The sequence below is a fragment of the Macaca nemestrina genome, chromosome 2 (assembly GCF_043159975.1).
Source record: "Macaca nemestrina isolate mMacNem1 chromosome 2, mMacNem.hap1, whole genome shotgun sequence".
Taxonomy (NCBI): domain Eukaryota; kingdom Metazoa; phylum Chordata; class Mammalia; order Primates; family Cercopithecidae; genus Macaca; species Macaca nemestrina.
The window spans coordinates 62600613-62618787 of NC_092126.1; the positions used below are offsets into that span (position 1 = coordinate 62600613).

General features: G+C 40.7%; 1 protein-coding gene across 14 annotated transcripts in view; it reads left to right on the forward strand.

The window, feature by feature from the left end:
* LOC105488541 (schwannomin interacting protein 1) overlaps positions 1-13979 on the forward strand; it is an 804156-nt gene extending 790177 nt beyond the window's left edge. For all 14 annotated transcript variants that reach the window (XM_011752721.2, XM_071091172.1, XM_011752722.2 and 11 more), the window contains 5 exons: positions 2096-2213; positions 3591-3788; positions 4684-4807; positions 8383-8476; positions 13336-13979. In XM_011752721.2, coding sequence (XP_011751023.2) covers positions 2096-2213; positions 3591-3788; positions 4684-4807; positions 8383-8476; positions 13336-13387 — 586 coding nt within the window. In that variant the 3' untranslated portion in view covers positions 13388-13979. The remainder of the gene's footprint in view (positions 1-2095; positions 2214-3590; positions 3789-4683; positions 4808-8382; positions 8477-13335) is intronic.
* Positions 13980-18175: the final 4196 nt, after the last annotated feature.

Consider the following 18175-nt stretch of genomic DNA (forward strand, 5'->3'; position numbering starts at 1 on the left):
ATCCTAGATTCAAATTAGGATTTGTCTTTAAAATGTGTCTGTTTTTAATTTGCTAACAGTTTTTTTCCCACCATCTTCCAACCCATAGATCTTGAGTATTATTATTAAAAGGGGGTTGATTTTATTTTTTTAGACTAACAGACATTAAAATTTCTAAACCTGCATGGAATCAAAGGGTAACCTGAACATATTAGATTTCTCCAGGAAAAAAAAAATATATATGTGTGTGTGTGTGTGTGTGTGTGTGTGTGTGTGTGTGTGTGTTTATGTAGGTATGTATGTATATCCAATGGATGAAAGTAAAAAGGCGGCAAATCCTAGCTCAATAGAAGAACAAACTGCCTAATAGACAATGTGTCGTCTCAGAGAGTTGATTCTACATCAGGGATTATTGTGACAGGACAAGCAGTATTAGAGTAAGTGACTTTAGAGAATCACTTCACCTCTAAAATTCTGTTACTTTTGTTTAGACTTTCAACAAATAGAGAATGGAGACCAACTCACATGTGCAGGTCACTTGCCCTGCACTAAGCTCTGAATGAACTATTTTAATCCTTCCTGCATAACACTGGGTTTGCTACTATTCAACCCATTTTACAGATGAGGAAACTGAGGGTCATAGAGCTTTTGTAATGTGCCTGGAGAAAGAAGTAAGGATTCAGAACCTAAGTTCAGCTCACTCCAAACACCTTTAGATGTTCAGAGTGGGGTGTGTTGCTTTCTAACCCCTAGCTCTGTGCCTGGCTCCCCTTGCCTGCGCCTTGAGGGTAGGGAGCGAATAGAGCTGGGCAGACTAAGGGAATGGCTGCATTTTCTTAACAGGGTTTGTAAGCTGGGATTTTCAGTAATTATAGAATTTAACAATAGGTGGCAGCGCATACCCATAACAATTATGGTTCCCGTGTTAAATCAGATTTTCTTTTTCTGGGTTCTGTGTTATGTTCAATAAAAGAAGCACTTTAAATGAGTGATCTGAGCAATTTCTACAAAGCATTCCTACCATTGGAATTGAAAAGTCAAATCTCAGGTAAGTTGTTCTTGACATTTCTCCCTATGGCAGTAATAATGCCAGAGAAATTCAGCGTCCTCTGACCTAAACCTGGCAGTGTCCTCTGCCCTAAACCTCACCTTCCTTGGGATCTCTTCTTGTGTAGGAACCTCCTTTGCCTTTTCTTTCCCTAAGCTTAAACAGAGACTGGGGCTACTAGAGATGCTAGGAAGACTATTTCTTTAAAAACGCTTTATCGCCAAACAGTATTGAAATGTGTTCAACTTCAAAAGAAGGTTAGGACAAAAAGTTGGCTTTGCAGTCTGGCCTGCGAGTGGCAGCTACATGGTGAGGTTACCCTTTGTGACTGTGCTTCCAACAACATCAGCCCTGGAGCTTCAGGATTCACCACACATATAATGGCTTCCCAGAGGTCTCTGTCCCTGAGGTTCTGTGTGCAGGAGGCGGTCTGCAGAACCTTGCTGTGTTCTAAGGCTGGACCTTCCTGCCTGGGTTTGGGGCTTCCTTACATGTTTTTAAGTGTGAACGTGTGGTGTTTTTCTTTCTTAATGATATAAATGAGCTCCCTCGGTTGGCTTTTGGCAACTGCCTTAAAGATTTCCTTCAGATGACCCTATTCTGTCTATTTGGGAGAAAAGGAGTCTTTCTTCGGAGAGTTGTGGCCTTGGGATGCTGGCTCCAGTGAGAGAGTCTTTGATTGTCCCCTGGGACGGGACTCTAGATGACACCACACAGCCTTATTTGCCTGAGGACCCCATTCATCTTGATTGACAGGACTGTAAACTCAAAGACTCAACACATTTTTATTGTGTGCCAACTATCTATTTGGTATTGTGCTGGGTGCCCTAACATTTGGCCTTAAATTATTTTTCACTTACCATGAAACTGGCGAGGAAAAAACTCACAGAACATTGGAAAATCCTCTACTAAGAGTTATTCATACGTGGAGAGTAATATTGGTTGCTCACTTCTACATGTGAAGAGCACATAAGACTACTTTCTGTTAGCAAAATCAGACAGTTCTATTGGCTGAAGCCAAATAACCAATAGCTAACTAGAACTAGTGTCCTGTTTGTTTCTGCCCAGACTGCAGAGTGGGATGAACTTGCAGATATGCTTTGTCAACGACAGTGGCAGTGATAAGGACAGTGATGCTGATGACAGTAAGACTGAAACCAGCTTGGACACCCCCTTGTCTCCCATGGTGAGTCCAAACAGCACCAGCTGAAGCTCGGTGTTGTGATTTCCTGGCCATTTAGCTTCTTTTCTGTTGTGAATCAGGAACAAACATTTCAGAGATTAAAAAAGAAAAGTTTCTTGGAATTGCATGCTTCTAAAATTTGACAATGATTAAAAAGTCAAAGTTGTAATAAAATAGAGATATATAAGCTTTCTTAAAGCTAATAACTATTTTCATATTAAACCATTAGGGAAATCACCAGCCTGGGCAACATGGCAAAACCCTGTCTCTATAAAAGATACAAACATTAGCTGATCATGGTGCCTATAGTCCCAGCTACTCAGGAGGCTGAGGCGGGAGGATCACCTGAGCCCAGGAGTTCAAGGCTGCAGTGAGCTATGATGACACCACTGCACTCCAGCCTGGGCAACATAGTGAGATCCTGTCTCTAACGAGAGAGAGGGTGTAGTTCATTTTCAAGTTGCTGATAAAGACATATCCGAGACTGGGCAATGTACAAAAGAAAGAGGTTTAATGGACTTAGCCAGTTCCATATGGCTAATGAGGCCTTGCAGTCATGGCGGAAGGCAAGGAGGAGCAAGTCACATGTTACTTTTTAAAACCATCAGATCTAGTGAGACTCATTCACTATCACAAGAACAGTGCAGGAAAGACTCACCCCCATAATTCAATTACCTCCCACTGGGTTCCTACCACGACACAAGGGAATTGTGGGAGTTACAATTCAGGATGAGATTTGGGTGGGTACACAGCCAAACCGTATCAGAGAGAGAGAGAGAAATTAGATATGCTCTAAAAATTATAAAGAGAAAATAAGCTAAATCCAGTTCTTCCCTATTGGGCTTAGAAATATGAGCTCATGTCTTTCCTTCACATTACAGAAGTTGGCTGAATAATCTTGGGTGCCTGTTGCTGGAATTATTTCCTCTCTGTGAGGTCTGTCTATAGCCTTTTTTACCAAAGACCAACAAAGAGGAAACTGTTGTCATTGAGTGCAATGCGACATCAGAACATCATTGGATACCTGAGATCCTGTCCACTCAAAGAACCTACGTAGGGCCTTGGCTCTGAGTCAATATTTTGTTATGTCTGGTCACTTCAGGAAAGTTTTGAGACCAAGAATCAAAGACATATTTCAAGGTTGTTATAAATATATTTCCCATTATTAACTATACTGCTCTTTCTGTTTATGCTAAAATCTATTTTAAACTAGACCCTTTTTATGTTACTTGAGATTTATCAACTCAAGCAGCAAGTCACATTGATGGAGGAAACTCTGAGCTGCTCTGGGAGAAAGCTCAGAGGGTATTTTAGCCCATGTCTAAGTGGATGCTAGCTGGCATGCATGGAAGGCTCAGGCTGCTCTTTTTCCCTTTGCAGAGCAAACAGAGTTCTTCCTATTCTGATAGAGACACTACTGAAGAGGAGTCTGAATCCTTGGATGACATGGACTTCCTTACAAGGCAAAAGAAATTGCAAGCTGAAGCCAAAATGGCCCTTGCCATGGCCAAACCAATGGCCAAAATGCAAGTAGAAGTGGAGAAACAGAACAGGAAAAAGTCTCCCGTCGCTGATCTTGTAAGCAGCAAAAGCTGAAATGCAAGAAAGAGTTTGGGGGCCAGAAATGGTTGACACTGTCCCAGTCCTTTCCCAGAATTATGCAAACTTGGGTTTCTCTAAGGCAGTTTGTAAAAAGTCCTGTCATTGAGAAATGATTAAGTTTGTTTCCTTTTCCTTCCTACTGTAGCGCTGAAAAATACATAAGCAATAGATTTCACAAAAGTAAAGCTTGCTCTTGATTGATATCTACTATTTCTTAGGAACAATATTAGCTGTCATGGGAATATTTAAATTCCTTTAAAGCAATCTCAGTCTAAGAACCTACTGGTCCTGGCAAACTTACTATTGCTATAATTCTCATTCTCATGTTTCAATGAAAACAATATAGCATAGTGAACAGGAGTCCTGGACTTTGGAGTTTAAGTCTAGCTCTGCCATTGACCTGTTATGAAGTTCTAAGGAAGTTACTTCTCAGTTTTCTCTCTATAAAATGGGGATGATAATGCCTGTGTCAGAGTATGATTGTGAGGATTCGGTGAGATAAAGTATTCAAAGCACATAGCACAGTACTTGTAGCATGGTATAAATTATTAAATAGTAGCTGATACTAATTTTTTCCTTGTTATCAATATTATTGATATTCCTTGGCAATTCATTTGTGGCTATAACATTGACTCACAACCAGTCAAAAAGCTTTTGATGCTGGGAGTGTTGTGCTTTGATGCCAATTGCATATTAGGTAATGTAGTGTGGATGTAGGGCCCCACACTGGGAAAGACACAGCCTGGGAAAGCTTTTAATCACTGAATTGCAGTGGGTGGATGAGTGGATCTTTTAAGAGAAAACTGAGTCTTACATTCAGTGTGTTTGTGGCTCTATTCACTCCTCCATTTCTTCCCCTTTGTATCTTCAGCTGCCACACATGCCTCATATAAGTGAATGCTTGATGAAAAGAAGTTTAAAACCCACCGACCTGAGAGACATGACTATTGGGCAGCTACAAGTGATAGTCAATGATCTCCATTCCCAGATAGAAAGTAAGTGTAAGATATGCTTGAAAATAGGATATTCAATGTAAAACATCATGGAATAATGCTACTTCTTTGGTCCAATTTTTTCATACAACATTTCATTGGGTTCCTGTGTGATTGCAAGGAAAATAAGAGAATTACAAGGCTCTTTTTTGTTGTTGTTACTTGTTTTAGCTGTAAAATGTTCAGAAGCTTTAAGAATTTTTAAAGATTCACAATAGTTACAGGTCCCTTTTATTTATTTTAAATCCCCAGCTCCTAGCACAGTGCATGTACCTGACTTACAACACCTGTTTCTGGAACACAATTCAGTAGTTACAAGTCATTTGCTGTACAAGTATACTTTCTACTTTAGTTGTATACACATTCATCATAGGTATCATCATCATCAATAAAATTAAATTAGACACATTTCCTGGGACTCCAGATGGTAGAAGTGTGTGGAACCAATATGTGAAAATTACAGGGTGACAAAATATGGACTTTTCTCCCCAGAATAAAGAAAGACCTTTAACAGAAGTGGCCACAGGGAGTGGTGAGTGGTGCTCACTCAAGGTGATTGGTCATGCAGAGAATAGGCAGTTTGCTTGGCCTGATGAAAGAGAGAACATTCTCACTTAGGCAGTTTGGTTAAGCCAGATAAATTCACAATCTCTTCAGCCCCAGGGAGGAATGAGTCTGTATAATTATATGATATTACAGATTAAAAGAAATTCAAGAGATATGCCAACCAAATGCATTCAAGTAAACCAACTATAAAAAGAAAAGAGCATTTATGAGCCAAACAGGGAAATTTGAATACTAACTGAATGTTTTAGTAAAGATTGATTTATTTTAGGTGTGATAAAGGTGTTGCAGTTATGTGAATTTAAAAAAGAAAAGCCGGCCAGGCACGGTGGCTCACGCCTATAATCCCAGCACTTTGGGAGGCCGAGGCGGGCGGATCATGAGGTCAGGAGATCGAGACCATCCTGGCTAACACGATGAAACCCCATCTCTATTAAAAATACAAAAAATTAGCTGGGCATGGTGGTGGATGTCTGTAGTCCCAGCTACTCAGGAGGCTGAGGCAGGAGAATGGCATGAACCTAGGAGGTGGAGCTTGCAGTAAGCCGAGATTGTGCCACTGCATTCCAGCCTGGGTAACACAGCGAGACTCCATCTCTAAAAAAGAAAGAAAAGAAAACCCCTGTCTTTTAGACATACATACTAAAGCATTTACAGATAAAATAATATGATAACTGGAATTTGCTTTAAAATAATCCAGTAGAAGTCGGAGAAATGATCCAAGCTTGGCCATGAGTTGAAAATTGTTAAAGCTAGTTAGATACATGGAAATTCATTAAACTGTTTTCTCTGCTTTCGTAACAGTTTGAAAATTTTCCATAATAAAAAGCTTAAAACTTCATATTGGAAAAAAAATTCTATGCATTAAGGGTTCAGATATGTAGATACTCTACTAAGTGATAGTATAAAAGGCTACCCAAGTGCACACTGGAAAAAATGAAATTTTTCCACAAGATCCAGATAAAAAATTGGATATATTCAGTGCCAAGTTAACACATGGAATATTGTTCTAAAATTAAGAGAAAGAGTCAAACATTTTGATTAAGAAACCATAGATTCACAGGATTTTTTAAAAATTCTACAACTACATTTTAATTTTAGTTGAAAATTACTTACTAGAGTTGTTATTCTTTCAAGTACTGAAAATGCTTTCTGATGTTTTACCACTAAAACATCTTCCTTAGACTTTTAAACACTAAAATTGCCATCTAGTCCTTTTCAGGAACAGATGAAATTTTAGACCTCTTTGTGTGATTTTTTTTTTTTTTTTTTTTTTTGGCTCTCTTTTTAAAATTGGAAACTAGTTTGACCTAAAGGCAGATAAATGCATCATTTGAAGTCAGGATATCTAAAAGCATTTCCGAGGGGGACCTGTCTGATCACCCCCATTCTATCTTTTGTTTTCCTGCCTAGAGCTCTTGCTAGATGGGTACTGTCTTCCATGTGTCTGGGACTAGCAGCTGTAATGCTTAGCTTCTCTGAGGGAAAAAGCAAGAGAGAGCTTTGGCTTGTTCATGTTTTTCAGTGGCAGGAGCCCAATTAACCCAGTGCACTGATTTCAGGGAGATTAGAAATATTTTGGGCCCAAGTGCAATGGCTCACACCTGTAATCCCAGCACTTTGGGAGACCGAGGCGGACAAGTCACGAGGTCAGGAGATCAAGACCATCCTGGCTAACAAGGCAAAACCCTGTCTTTGAAGGAAGGAAGGAAGGAAGGAAGGAAGGAAGGAAGGAAGGAAAGAAGGAAAGAGAGAGAGGTGGAGGTTGCAATGAGCCAAGATCGCGCCACTGCACTCCAGCCTGGGCGGCAGAGTGAGACTCCATTTCAAAAAGAAAGAGAGAGAGAGAGAGAGAGAGAGGTGGAGGTTGCAATGAGCTGAGGTCGCGCCACTGCACTCCGGCCTAGCCGGCACAGTGAGACTCCATTTCAAACAGAAAGAAAGAGAGAAAGAGAGAGGGAGAGAGAAAGAGAGGAGAGAAAGAGAACGAAGGAAGGAAGGAAGGAAGGAAGGAAGGAAGGAAGGAAGGAAGGAAGGAAGGAAGGAAGGAAGGAAGGAAGGAGGAAGGAAGGAGGGAGGGAGGAGGGGAGGGAGGGAAAGAGAGAGAGAAAGGAAAGAAAGAAAGAAGAAAGAAAAAGAAAGAAAGAAAGAAAAGAAAGAAAGAAAGAAAGAAAGAAAGAAAGAAAGAAAGAAAGAAAGAAAGAAAGAAAGAAAGAAAGAGAAAGAAAGAGGAAGGAAGGAAAGGAAGGAAAGGAAGGAAGGAAGGAAGGAAGGAAGGAAGGAAGGAAGGAAGGAAGGAAGGAAGGAAGGAAGGAAGGAAGGAAGGAAAGAAAAGAAAAAAGAAAAGAAAAAAAAGAAAAGGAAAGGAAAGAAAGAAGATAAGAAAAGAAAGAGTAAGTCTTAAGTAATATTTTCCTTGGCACCCTGTTGTTTAGAAATTTCAGGGGTTATTTCTTCAGGTCTTACATATCTAACTATATTACAAATCTGACTTTCCAATATCTTCAGATAATACTTTCTCCTAAAACAACCTGCACCTAGGGCTTCTCCTTTCCTAGGGCCGTGTGAAGGCTTTGAGCACGCCTGGCATACCTTCCTTTCAGCCGGCATCTGATGTAGTAGTCAGGCCTCAAGGCCCTCCTGACTGTCAGTGTGAGGGGAGAGTCCTGAAGCTGAAGGATGGAAAACTTAATGTGCTCCAGGCTTTGTTGTTCACATTTCTTCAAAACAAAACCTGCTTTTTCTAACAAGCTAGTCTCCTAACAGCTAACATTTATTTTCCCACCTTAATATGAAGGTAATTGGAAATAGTTCCTACTTGACTCCTTTTCTTCCCACACCTCTATAATTATGCAAATTAGACATGTTTCTGCAACATAAGAAGTCTAACCTTTTACAAAAATATCTTTCCTATTATGTGTAGCTGTTTGTGGGTATACTGGTTTGTAAATAGTTACACATTCTGACTTGGAGGCCGTTTTATCTGTTTTTAAATGCTCTTTTATTTGCCACAGGCTTGAATGAAGAGTTGGTCCAGCTGCTTCTCATCCGAGATGAGTTGCACACAGAGCAGGATGCCATGCTGGTGGACATCGAAGACTTGACCAGGTCAGTGTGGCTTCACTCTTGCCAAAGAAGAAATGAAGCCCAGGGTGGTCTGAAATCTAAGCATTAGGCAAAAACTAGTTCTAGAGAACTTCTTCCTCTACTTCCATGAATAACTCACCTTGCCTTTGCTGGTGCCAGCTGTTCAGATGGAGGAGAAGCAGAATTCCATTGTCCCTACCAAATGCGTGCTTGTTAGCAACCGTCTGGTAACAACCCACTTGTGACGAATTGTCAGTGCATTACTTCTCACATCTCCACCTAAATCAGGTCAGTAGTTCTGGTCTTGGAGGACTTTACCTTGAAGGGCCGTCCCCTGGGAAGCTGGGCATAAGCCGTGTCATGTTGGCATGTTTCCAGACAAGCATCCATGTGACGAGTTCTCCAAAGCACAAGCTCTTATATGATCCAGTTCTTGATCGCCTCTGCCATGCCCAGAAGGCAGGGACACTGGCATCTCTGCAGCCACAGTGCCACCAGATTGTTCTCACCGTGGGGAAACTCCAGGACTTGAGTTTTTAGCTGGGCTTTGCTCCAACTTCCTCTTTCTAAAGAGGTCAAAAGAATGCTTCCCTTCCTAAGGGACAAGGAAACTAGGCTAATGCTGGTCAAAATTTTGCATTTCTTTGCAGATTTCCTTGCAGTAAAGCATATCACTGTAAGCATATAAAGTACATGGAATGCTGTAAACATTCCTATGAGCACATATTTACTATGGCATCTTTTCTGAGACGGTCCATATGGAATCTTTAAACCAAGAGAGAGTAATTGCTGTTAATCCCAGAAATAGTATTTAGAGAGTAGAAGGCTCTGCAAAGAAGGAACACCTCTTGTCACAATGATGTAAGGAGTTAACCACATGATCTACAACAATCCCAGAGAAGCTTGAAAACATATGTAGTGGTAATAATGCTCCCAGCACCTACCATAGGACCTCATCTCAATGTGTAATGCTGGGTAAAATAATTGTCTAGTGATGCAATGATACAAAAAATGGTTTTAGTAGCAAAATGCTGGAAAAATATGTTTAAGCTTTCTTTTTTAAGAGTTACGAGCAGCACTGTTTTGTATGTTTTACGTATTATATTGCCTTATCCCTAGCCAAAAACAAAACAAAACAGTAAGCCTTCTCATACTCTTTGAACGTATTTGCCTGCATCTGAAATATCACAATAACACTCAAATAATATTATTGCCATCTAAAGATGTATTCAGGCACTACACCACCAGCAATTATAAAACATCCCTTTTTTGTTAGTTCAAGAAGTTTGCATGCAGGTGTTAAGATTATGGGAAATCAATGGTGAAATATACAATCAGGACCTACATTTTTTTTGAAAAATATATAAAGTCTTGCAAACTATGATTTACCTGTGACAGCAGAGATCTTTTCTCTGTTTCTCAAAATAGTATTGGCATTTCTTTTTGGCAAGGAGGATGGTGAGAGTCCCCGCCTCTTCTAAGTGTTAGGCTAATACTTAGGTTTGCAGCGTATGTTTTTATAACTTTCAGATGGTGTGACCATCGGAAACAGGGCAGGCAAAACCATGGAGTTAAAAGGAGAGGAGTCACTAATTTAAAGGTGTTGTGGCATCCTTTGAATTGGGGCAGTCCTACCATAGGCCCCAGGGGCATGATGTCCTTGCCTAGCCTTTCTCTTGGTGAGAAGAAGCTTCTACATCTGCTCCTGGCTGCAGAAAAGTAACTTTCCTCATTGGAGGGACCTGAGGATACTTAAACATCCCTAAAGGCAGCAGCCCCAGAGTCCTACAGCCAGATCTCAGAAGGCGGAAGGAGTAGCTGTGGGTCCTGCTGGGACATGTGATCCACCTCTTCCCTTTACCTATAGAACTCCTACTATTCCAGATGTCCATTCATCAGTAGTTCTCAATTTGGGTTGCACAACACAACCATGTGGGGAGGCTTATGAAATAGTGATGCCTGGATCCTACCCCAGATATTCTTATTTAATTATTCTTGTGGGCTAGCCTGGGCATGAGAATTTTTTTAAAGCTCCTAGATAATTCTCATGCATAGCCAAATTTGAGAACCACAGGTTTGGATGATGCTTCTTTGGAGAAGCCCTCCCTGACCTCCAAACACTTGGCTCTTTAGCATTCATTCTCCTCTCGTATGGATTATCAGTGCATTAAACTTATTACACCTCCATGTAAATCAGGACTATTCCCAGGGGAGTTGACCCTGGCATGTCAGGGTCATTCCATGCTGGCATGTTTCCAGCACATGAACAGCCATGTGGTGGGTCTACAAAACAGCACCAGCAATTATTATTTTTTTTTTTTTTTTTTTTTTTTTTTTTTTTTTGAGACGGAGTCTCGCTCTGTCGCCCAGGCTGGAGTGCAGTGGCGCAATCTCGGCTCACTGCAAGCTCCGCCTCCCGGGTTCACGCCATTCTCCTGCCTCAGCCTCCCGAGTAGCTGGGACTACAGGCGCCCGCCCCTGCGCCCGGCTAATTTTTTCTATTTTTAGTAGAGACGGGGTTTCACCATGGTCTCGATCTCCTGACCTTGTGATCCGCCCACCTCGGCCTCCCAAAGTGCTGGGATTACAGGCGTGAGCCACCACGCCCGGCCAGCACCAGCAATTATATGACCTGCTTTTGATCATAAGACTGTATTAAGACCTTCTCCTCAGTGTTCCTAACAGCATCTCATCTCTGTCATGTGGAGCCTTATGGCACTGTGTTTCCTTTGCTGTCTCTCCCCACCTGACTATGAATTCCCTGAAAACAGAGGTGAGGTCATTTTCATTCATTACTGCGTCCCCAGAGCCTAGCACAGGGCCTGCTGGGCACATAGTAAGCCCTCAATAGCAATTGTTGATTAAAAAAAAAAAGAGTTTTGGTGGGGCTTCAGTGAAACAAATCCTAATAGGGACTCTTATATAACTTGCTGATAAGAACCTTTTAGTTTTATGGACTGAAACTCTTTCCCTCCTTTGTTTAAAATTTTAATGAAATTCACTATTTTATTTATGTCTCAAAAAATTACCCAATTTTCAATATTTTCTGAAGTTGTGTGCCATCTGTTCTGCTTTCCTTCTTGGAAAACATTTTGATGTATGTGTGTGCATGTACACAGGAGTGTGTGTGCATGTACATGTACAGAGTAGTATATTTAAAAATTGCTGTGAGAACTGTAATGTAATTAGCTACAGTGGAATCAAGTTCACTAGGCATCAAAATATCTTGATCTGGATTTGCTTAAGTGAGGCATATGAGTTAGTTATGAAAATATTTGATTCTTGTTACACATCAACAGGGCCATGAGATGTTCTGCTAAAGGGGACAGATTTTTTAAGGAATGGAGAGCTATTGATAAGGTACTTTTTCCTGAGTACCTTTAATGTTAGTTGAATAGTGCCATTTATTGATGGGCTGCTGAGTGTGGCAAGGACACTGTTGTCACTCCCCTGTTTCTGAAAGTATTTATAGTTTGTCTTCCCTGATATGACACACTCTGCATAAAACCAGTGAGTTCAACTTGACATCACTGACTACTGAAGTCCAGGCAGCACACAAACTGTGCCTAAACCTTTGATTATAGCTGAAAACCACAGCCCTAGATGTTTTTCTCTTGCCAAATTTATCATTTCCTAAAATCGTCCTTTAAAACCATTGTCTTTTGCAGCCTTCAAACCCCATCGTTCTCTGAGAAGTGACCATTCAAGTGATGTAAACAGCTTGGTCACACTCCTCCCCCTCTGCCCCACTGTCTAACTCTGTCCCACTGTCTAGCTGCTTCACTGGCCTATTTTTGGGTTCACAGGTCATAATAAAGCTTGTTTTGGTTTTGTTTGTTTGTTTTTTGAGACGGAGTTTCACTCTTGTCACCCAGGCTGGAGTGCAATGGCACGGTCTCGGCTCACTGGAACCACGGCCTCCCGAGTTCAAGCAATTTTCCTGCCTCAGCCTCCTGAATAGCTGGGATTACAGGCACACACCACCATGCCCAGCTAATTTTTGTATTTTCAGTAAAGACAGGGTTTTGCCATGTTGGTCAGGCTGGTCTCAAACTCCTGACCTCGCGTGATCCACCAGCCTCGCCTCCCAGGGTGCTGGAATTATAGGCGTGAGCCACCAGACCTGGCCCATAATAGAGCTTGGTAAATAAGAAGACTCACCCTATCCTCACTGCCAAGACCATGCCCTTAGGATTAATTGGGGGAAAAAACATGCAAACATGGAATATCTTTACATCCACGAAGACCTGCCATTTGTTAGACATTGGCTTTTGCAGGAGTGAATTAGATTTTTGGCTCCAAGTTTCTGTCAGGAGTCTTAGTTAATATCTAGGTCTGTGTCTGCATGTGTCCTTAGATATAAGTAGTCACTCAGTTACTCTCATCAGAACACCTTGTTTCGACTTTTGGCTTCATGCTTATTTCCATCTGTTATTTCCTTGTTTGCTATTTATTCCTTTCCTGTCTCTCTCCATTGGAACATATTCCCCATGAGAACAAAGACCTCATTTTCTTGCTTACCGTCAAATCCCCAGTATCAGGACCTGTGGAAGACATATTTAATATTTGTTGGTAAAGTATCCCAGATGTTTATTTCTTTTCATTTTCAAACATAACTTTTCTTCTTAAAAGTAGTAATGTCTATAAGTCTCAGGTTCATCCAGTGGCTTACTAAATAAAAGGAATCATACACAAAATGTAAAAATTAAGGAGTTCAAATCAGAGTTCAAAGAGTTTGAATAACGTACTTTTTCTTGATTCTCATCTATTTCACTGTCAGTAACTCTGAGCTTCAGTTTGCAGGATGCTGTAGCTATTGATTGAAAAGCAGTTTGGATCTTTCTACATAATGCTAAATAATTGTATTAATTATTTTACAGACATGCTGAAAGTCAGCAGAAGCACATGGCAGAGAAAATGCCTGCAAAGTGAAAAGAAGCCATTCAACCAGAGAACAAGCTAGAATTTATTTTGCTTCTGTGGTTGTAAAAATGCTGTTGCTAAAGGTGGTGCAGAAACAAACAAATATCAGTGTTAGTCATTGATAATGTCTGAAGCTTAATGTCCAGTGATTGGCCTTTGCTTCTTAATTTATTTTAATTTTTTACTTGTGCCACTTAATATCAGGCATTTTAATAAAATATTGTTACAAAAAAATGTACAGTACTGACACCACCACAAATCACGGTTAATAAAAGAGAGTAGTTTTAACTTTATTTTTATTTGTTTAGAGATTTTAAGTTGGAACAGTATTTTCCCATTGACTACTTTTCATTCTTCACTGTAGTTTTAAAGAAGAACTGTAAATGACGGTGCTATACAAGTCAAAAAATACATGCCTGCCTCGTAGTGAAGTTGTAGCTCTCCGTAATATGTATATTTTACTCAGTTTTCAACATTTTGTGAATGTTGACTACCTGAAGTTCCTTTTTAGATGTGCTATTAACATTCTGTTGGATTCAGAGGGTTCCTTGAAAGTTTTATGTATAAATATGTAAAATAAAAATTAAAACTTTGTTTCATATGATATGTCTTTTTGCTCACTAGCAAGCTTTATAATGGCTTAACCCCTCTCCAACTAAATTCCCCACCAGGAAACTTTTGTCAGTGAAAAAACTAATTGCTCTAGAGGACACACAAGGTGGCAAATTGCCCAGAAAATTATGAGTGTGAGTGCGTGTCTGTGAGTATGTGTGTGTGAGAGAGTGATCCGAAGAATACCAAAGGTCAGTAGCATCAGAGCCTGCACTTCTGTTATTGCTTAAGTGATCCATCTGGAATTGTAGCACGTTAGTATTTAATAGCTGCTGGTCTTGTTAGGGCACTATGACTGTATCAAACTCCATTTACTAAATTCACCACGTGAACTCTTTCTCCAAGGCCCGTTGTTGCTATTTTCAAATTTTTAACCATTCTGTTGGTCTCATGAAAGAAGATTCGAAGTCTAAAGCAGTTACAGACTGTTTCTTAATAAGTGGAGAGCTTCAGAAAATAGATTTAATTAGCTAATATTCATGTAGCGATTAGGGACCCATAAACTAAAGCAAAGATGAACAATTCAACATTCCAGAACCACCCACGGACCACCTGGTTTCACTCCAAGGTCCATGATGTAATCTGAAGATAGAACTTTAGACAACTGTCTCCATTTTCCTTTCTCAAAAATACTCAGATCCTAAGTATTGTAAGGAATTAAAAAGATTTGCCAATGTTCCTAGACAGCCTTCTGTTTCGCAAAATAGGTAATCTTAAATTGTAACACTAGTCATTTTTTATGGGCCTCAAACAAGTTATTTCCATTTAGAATAGAAAAAGAACACAGTTCATAAATCTATTTTGGTTTTTGTGAGTTGGCTGTTGAGGAGGACAGGTTGCTGCTCGCTACTGAGCTTAAGAGTGGGGCCCTAGGCTGCCCAAAGGTCTCTGACTGGGCCCTGAATTCCCACACCAGCTGTCAGGGATCTCCTGGGGTGATCCCAGCCCTGTGAATCCAAGCACAGCTGCTGGACCGTCGTTGCTGCTTCTACTGGGTGAGAATGTTGGTCAGTGAGCCAGTGGCTCTCGTCTTTAGCTGCACAGTGGAACCACCTGGAGAACCTTAGAAACCACTGGTGCCTGGGTCCCGCCCCCATGGACTGACTTAAATGGTCTGGGGTATAGCCTGGGCACTGAGGCATTTAAAGGTCTCCAGAAGATTCTCATGTTGAGAACCATTGACTTCCACTTTCTTCTTTTCTTTAGCTTTGTTAAACCATGTTTTCTAAGTATCTAGTTTTTTTCTAATTAAAAAATATTATATTCCTATTAGTTTGCAATCTGTGGGGAGAGCAGAGCTGGAAAGAATGCTATGGAAAATGCCTGTGTCCAAGCAAGAGAAGGTAGTGTGGCCTTCTGAACCTCCTGTGGTGGCACTCACAACCTGGAGCCCTGGGGCTAAAACTTAGCCCACCACAAAAGACTTACATTTTAAAATCCTTGCCAGAACTGCCAGTTCCAGTAAAAATTTAGAAATGCATTTTCTCTGTGTCTTAAGCCATGCAATCTCTGGCTAGAAATGCATGTTGTAAAGAAATTCATGGCTTCTAAGTTCTTCTAATTGTTTGAAGCCCATAATCATAACCGAATAGCTCCCAACTGGAGAAGAAAAGAGAGAAAATGAGATTATACCCACAGAGGGCCTCTCAGAATACCTCTGGGTCAAAGCCTAGCTGATAATACAATTGTTCTTCCCACCATGCCTTGAGATACTCAGAGGAGAATTACATTCAATTTACTGGTGCTCCTTTCAGCCTTCTCTGCCCATGGTAGAAATGTCACTCTCTAAGGGGATTCTTTTGAGATTGAGTCTTTCCAGTAATTTTGCTTTCGCTTATCAGCAAGGACTGGGATTATATCCAACAGGATTCTTACCTGCTCTAGATCATCCTTCCACATGTAAACTAGGACCTTTACCGGCTTAGAATGCTAGACTAACCAACCTCAAAAATCAAGTTCTGCTTCTCTTCCCCATTTTTAGAGAGTGAGGCATAGATGAGAGTGTGCAGGTTCTGAGGCCAGAAGGGACTGACCACAAATGCTGACTCCATCTTCCCACGGATTTGACCCTGAGCAAGTTCCTAAAGCTGTCTGTGTCTTATCGCATCACCTGTAAATACTATCTCCTCAGATTATTATAAAGACTGAATAATGTTTATGAAGGTACCTGACACCCAGGAAATACTGAATAAATAAATGTTGAATAAAAAGTAAATGATCAGAGCTCAGGTGGTGGGAACATTCTGAATTTTACCAGTTTCTGAGATTTAAGGCATCCTTGTAGCTTTGTTTCCTGTTTATTAATTATTAACTTACAAAACAGTGATGCTTAAGGGAAAGGTTAATAATTGCAAGTCCCACTCCCTCCTCCAAATACCAGTGCAAAAACTTGGAATGCATTCTAACACATTTCTCTATGCTTATATAGATACACACGCATGGGGTTTTATATTTCCATTTGTCTTTACAAAGGTAGGATCTCTGTAGCTTGCTTTATCCATAGACATCCTTCCAGGTCAGGACATACAGATCAAAGTTACTGTTTTCTTTTTTTCTTTTTTCTTTTTTCTTTTTTCTTTTTTTTTTTTTTTTTTTGAGCCAGAGTCTCGCTGTGTTGCCTAGGCTGGAGTGCAGTGGCACAATCTCAGCTTAGTGCAACCTCCACCTCCCAGGTTCAAGCAATTCTCCTGCCTCAATCTCCCGAGTGGCTGGGATTACAGGTGTGTACCACCACACCTGGCTAATTTTGTATTTTTAGTAGAGATGGGGTTTCACCATGTTAGCCAGGCTGGTCTTGAACTCCTGACCGTAGGTAATCTGCCCACCTTGGCCTCCCAAAGTGCTGAGATTACAGGCATGAGCCACCGTGACCGGCCCAAAGTCATTCTTTTTAATACCTTTGTAGTAATCCCCAGTGTTGGTGGAACATACCTTATATCTTTTCAGATTTCTGCCACCAGAAACAGTGATCCAATAATTATGCTTGTACTTAACATCTATTTTTACCTTTTTTTCTGTGATTACCTCACTTTTTCTTTAACCATTCCTTGGTACTGCTTAAATACTTCAGAGTACAGAGAGCTAATTAAGGTAGGGAAGACCAGGAGGGGCAATTGCAGAGAAGTTTGATTCCTTGCAATGAAATTTGACCACACCAACACATTCTCATCTTCCAAGATTCAACTAGAGCGCCTCTCTCTCTCTCTCTCTCTCTCACACACACACACACACACACACACACACGCTTTTAGCCTCCAAAAGCTCTCCTCTACCTCCTGAGTACAGATTTTTCTCTATTTCCTCTTTAAGGGTAGAGGCAAACTTCAGCCACCCTTGTAACTGTAGCCCCCAGCACAGAACCAAGCAGACAGTCCTCCCTTGAAGACTGGCCGAATGAGAAGCTCTAATTATTAGGACTCTGCCTTTTGACGCCTCTGTTAACTGACGTCACTCTACTCTTCTGATGTATGACGCCTCTCCTCTTAGCCTAGGGATGAGCCCCTGGGACTGACTTTCCTTCAGATTTAATCTCACTGTTCTCCAGTTTAATCCTCCATGACTGGTTGATTTTTTTTTTTAATCCCTCAGTTACCCTCAAATCTAATCTAAGATCTGAAAAATTTCCTTCCTCAGAATTTGTCATCTCTGATAAACAGCCCTTTTAGCTACCAATCTGCTAAAATTCATACCTTTCCACCATGTTTATAGTTTTGGAATTGTTATTGGGAAATGGCTAGAGAGACAGAGACATTCCCAGCCCTCTGCCCCTTGGCCCTAGATGTGATCCCATGACACATTTTTACCAATGGAATGTCAGTGGATGTGATGTGCCTTAATTCTAGCCAAGGCTTGGAAGAAAGGGCTTGCCCTCTCCATTCTCTTTCTCCTTGTACCAGCTATAATCACAAGAACCTAGAGGGATGCAGAGCCACCAGATGGAAAAAATCTGGGTTTTTCCATCTGGAAAAACTGCATGGAGAGAGTTACCTGCCATCCAATAGGATTCACCTCAAATTGGAAAAAAAAAAAAAAAGTGAAAAATAAACTATGATTACATGTGTGCCTTTATACTGCATTGAATCTGTTACAACAGCTAGCATTACACTAAGTAATGCAAGTCCTTAACGAGAACAGCCATAATCGTTTAAGAAAGAGCTGAAACTCAGACCCAGTTAGACAAACCTT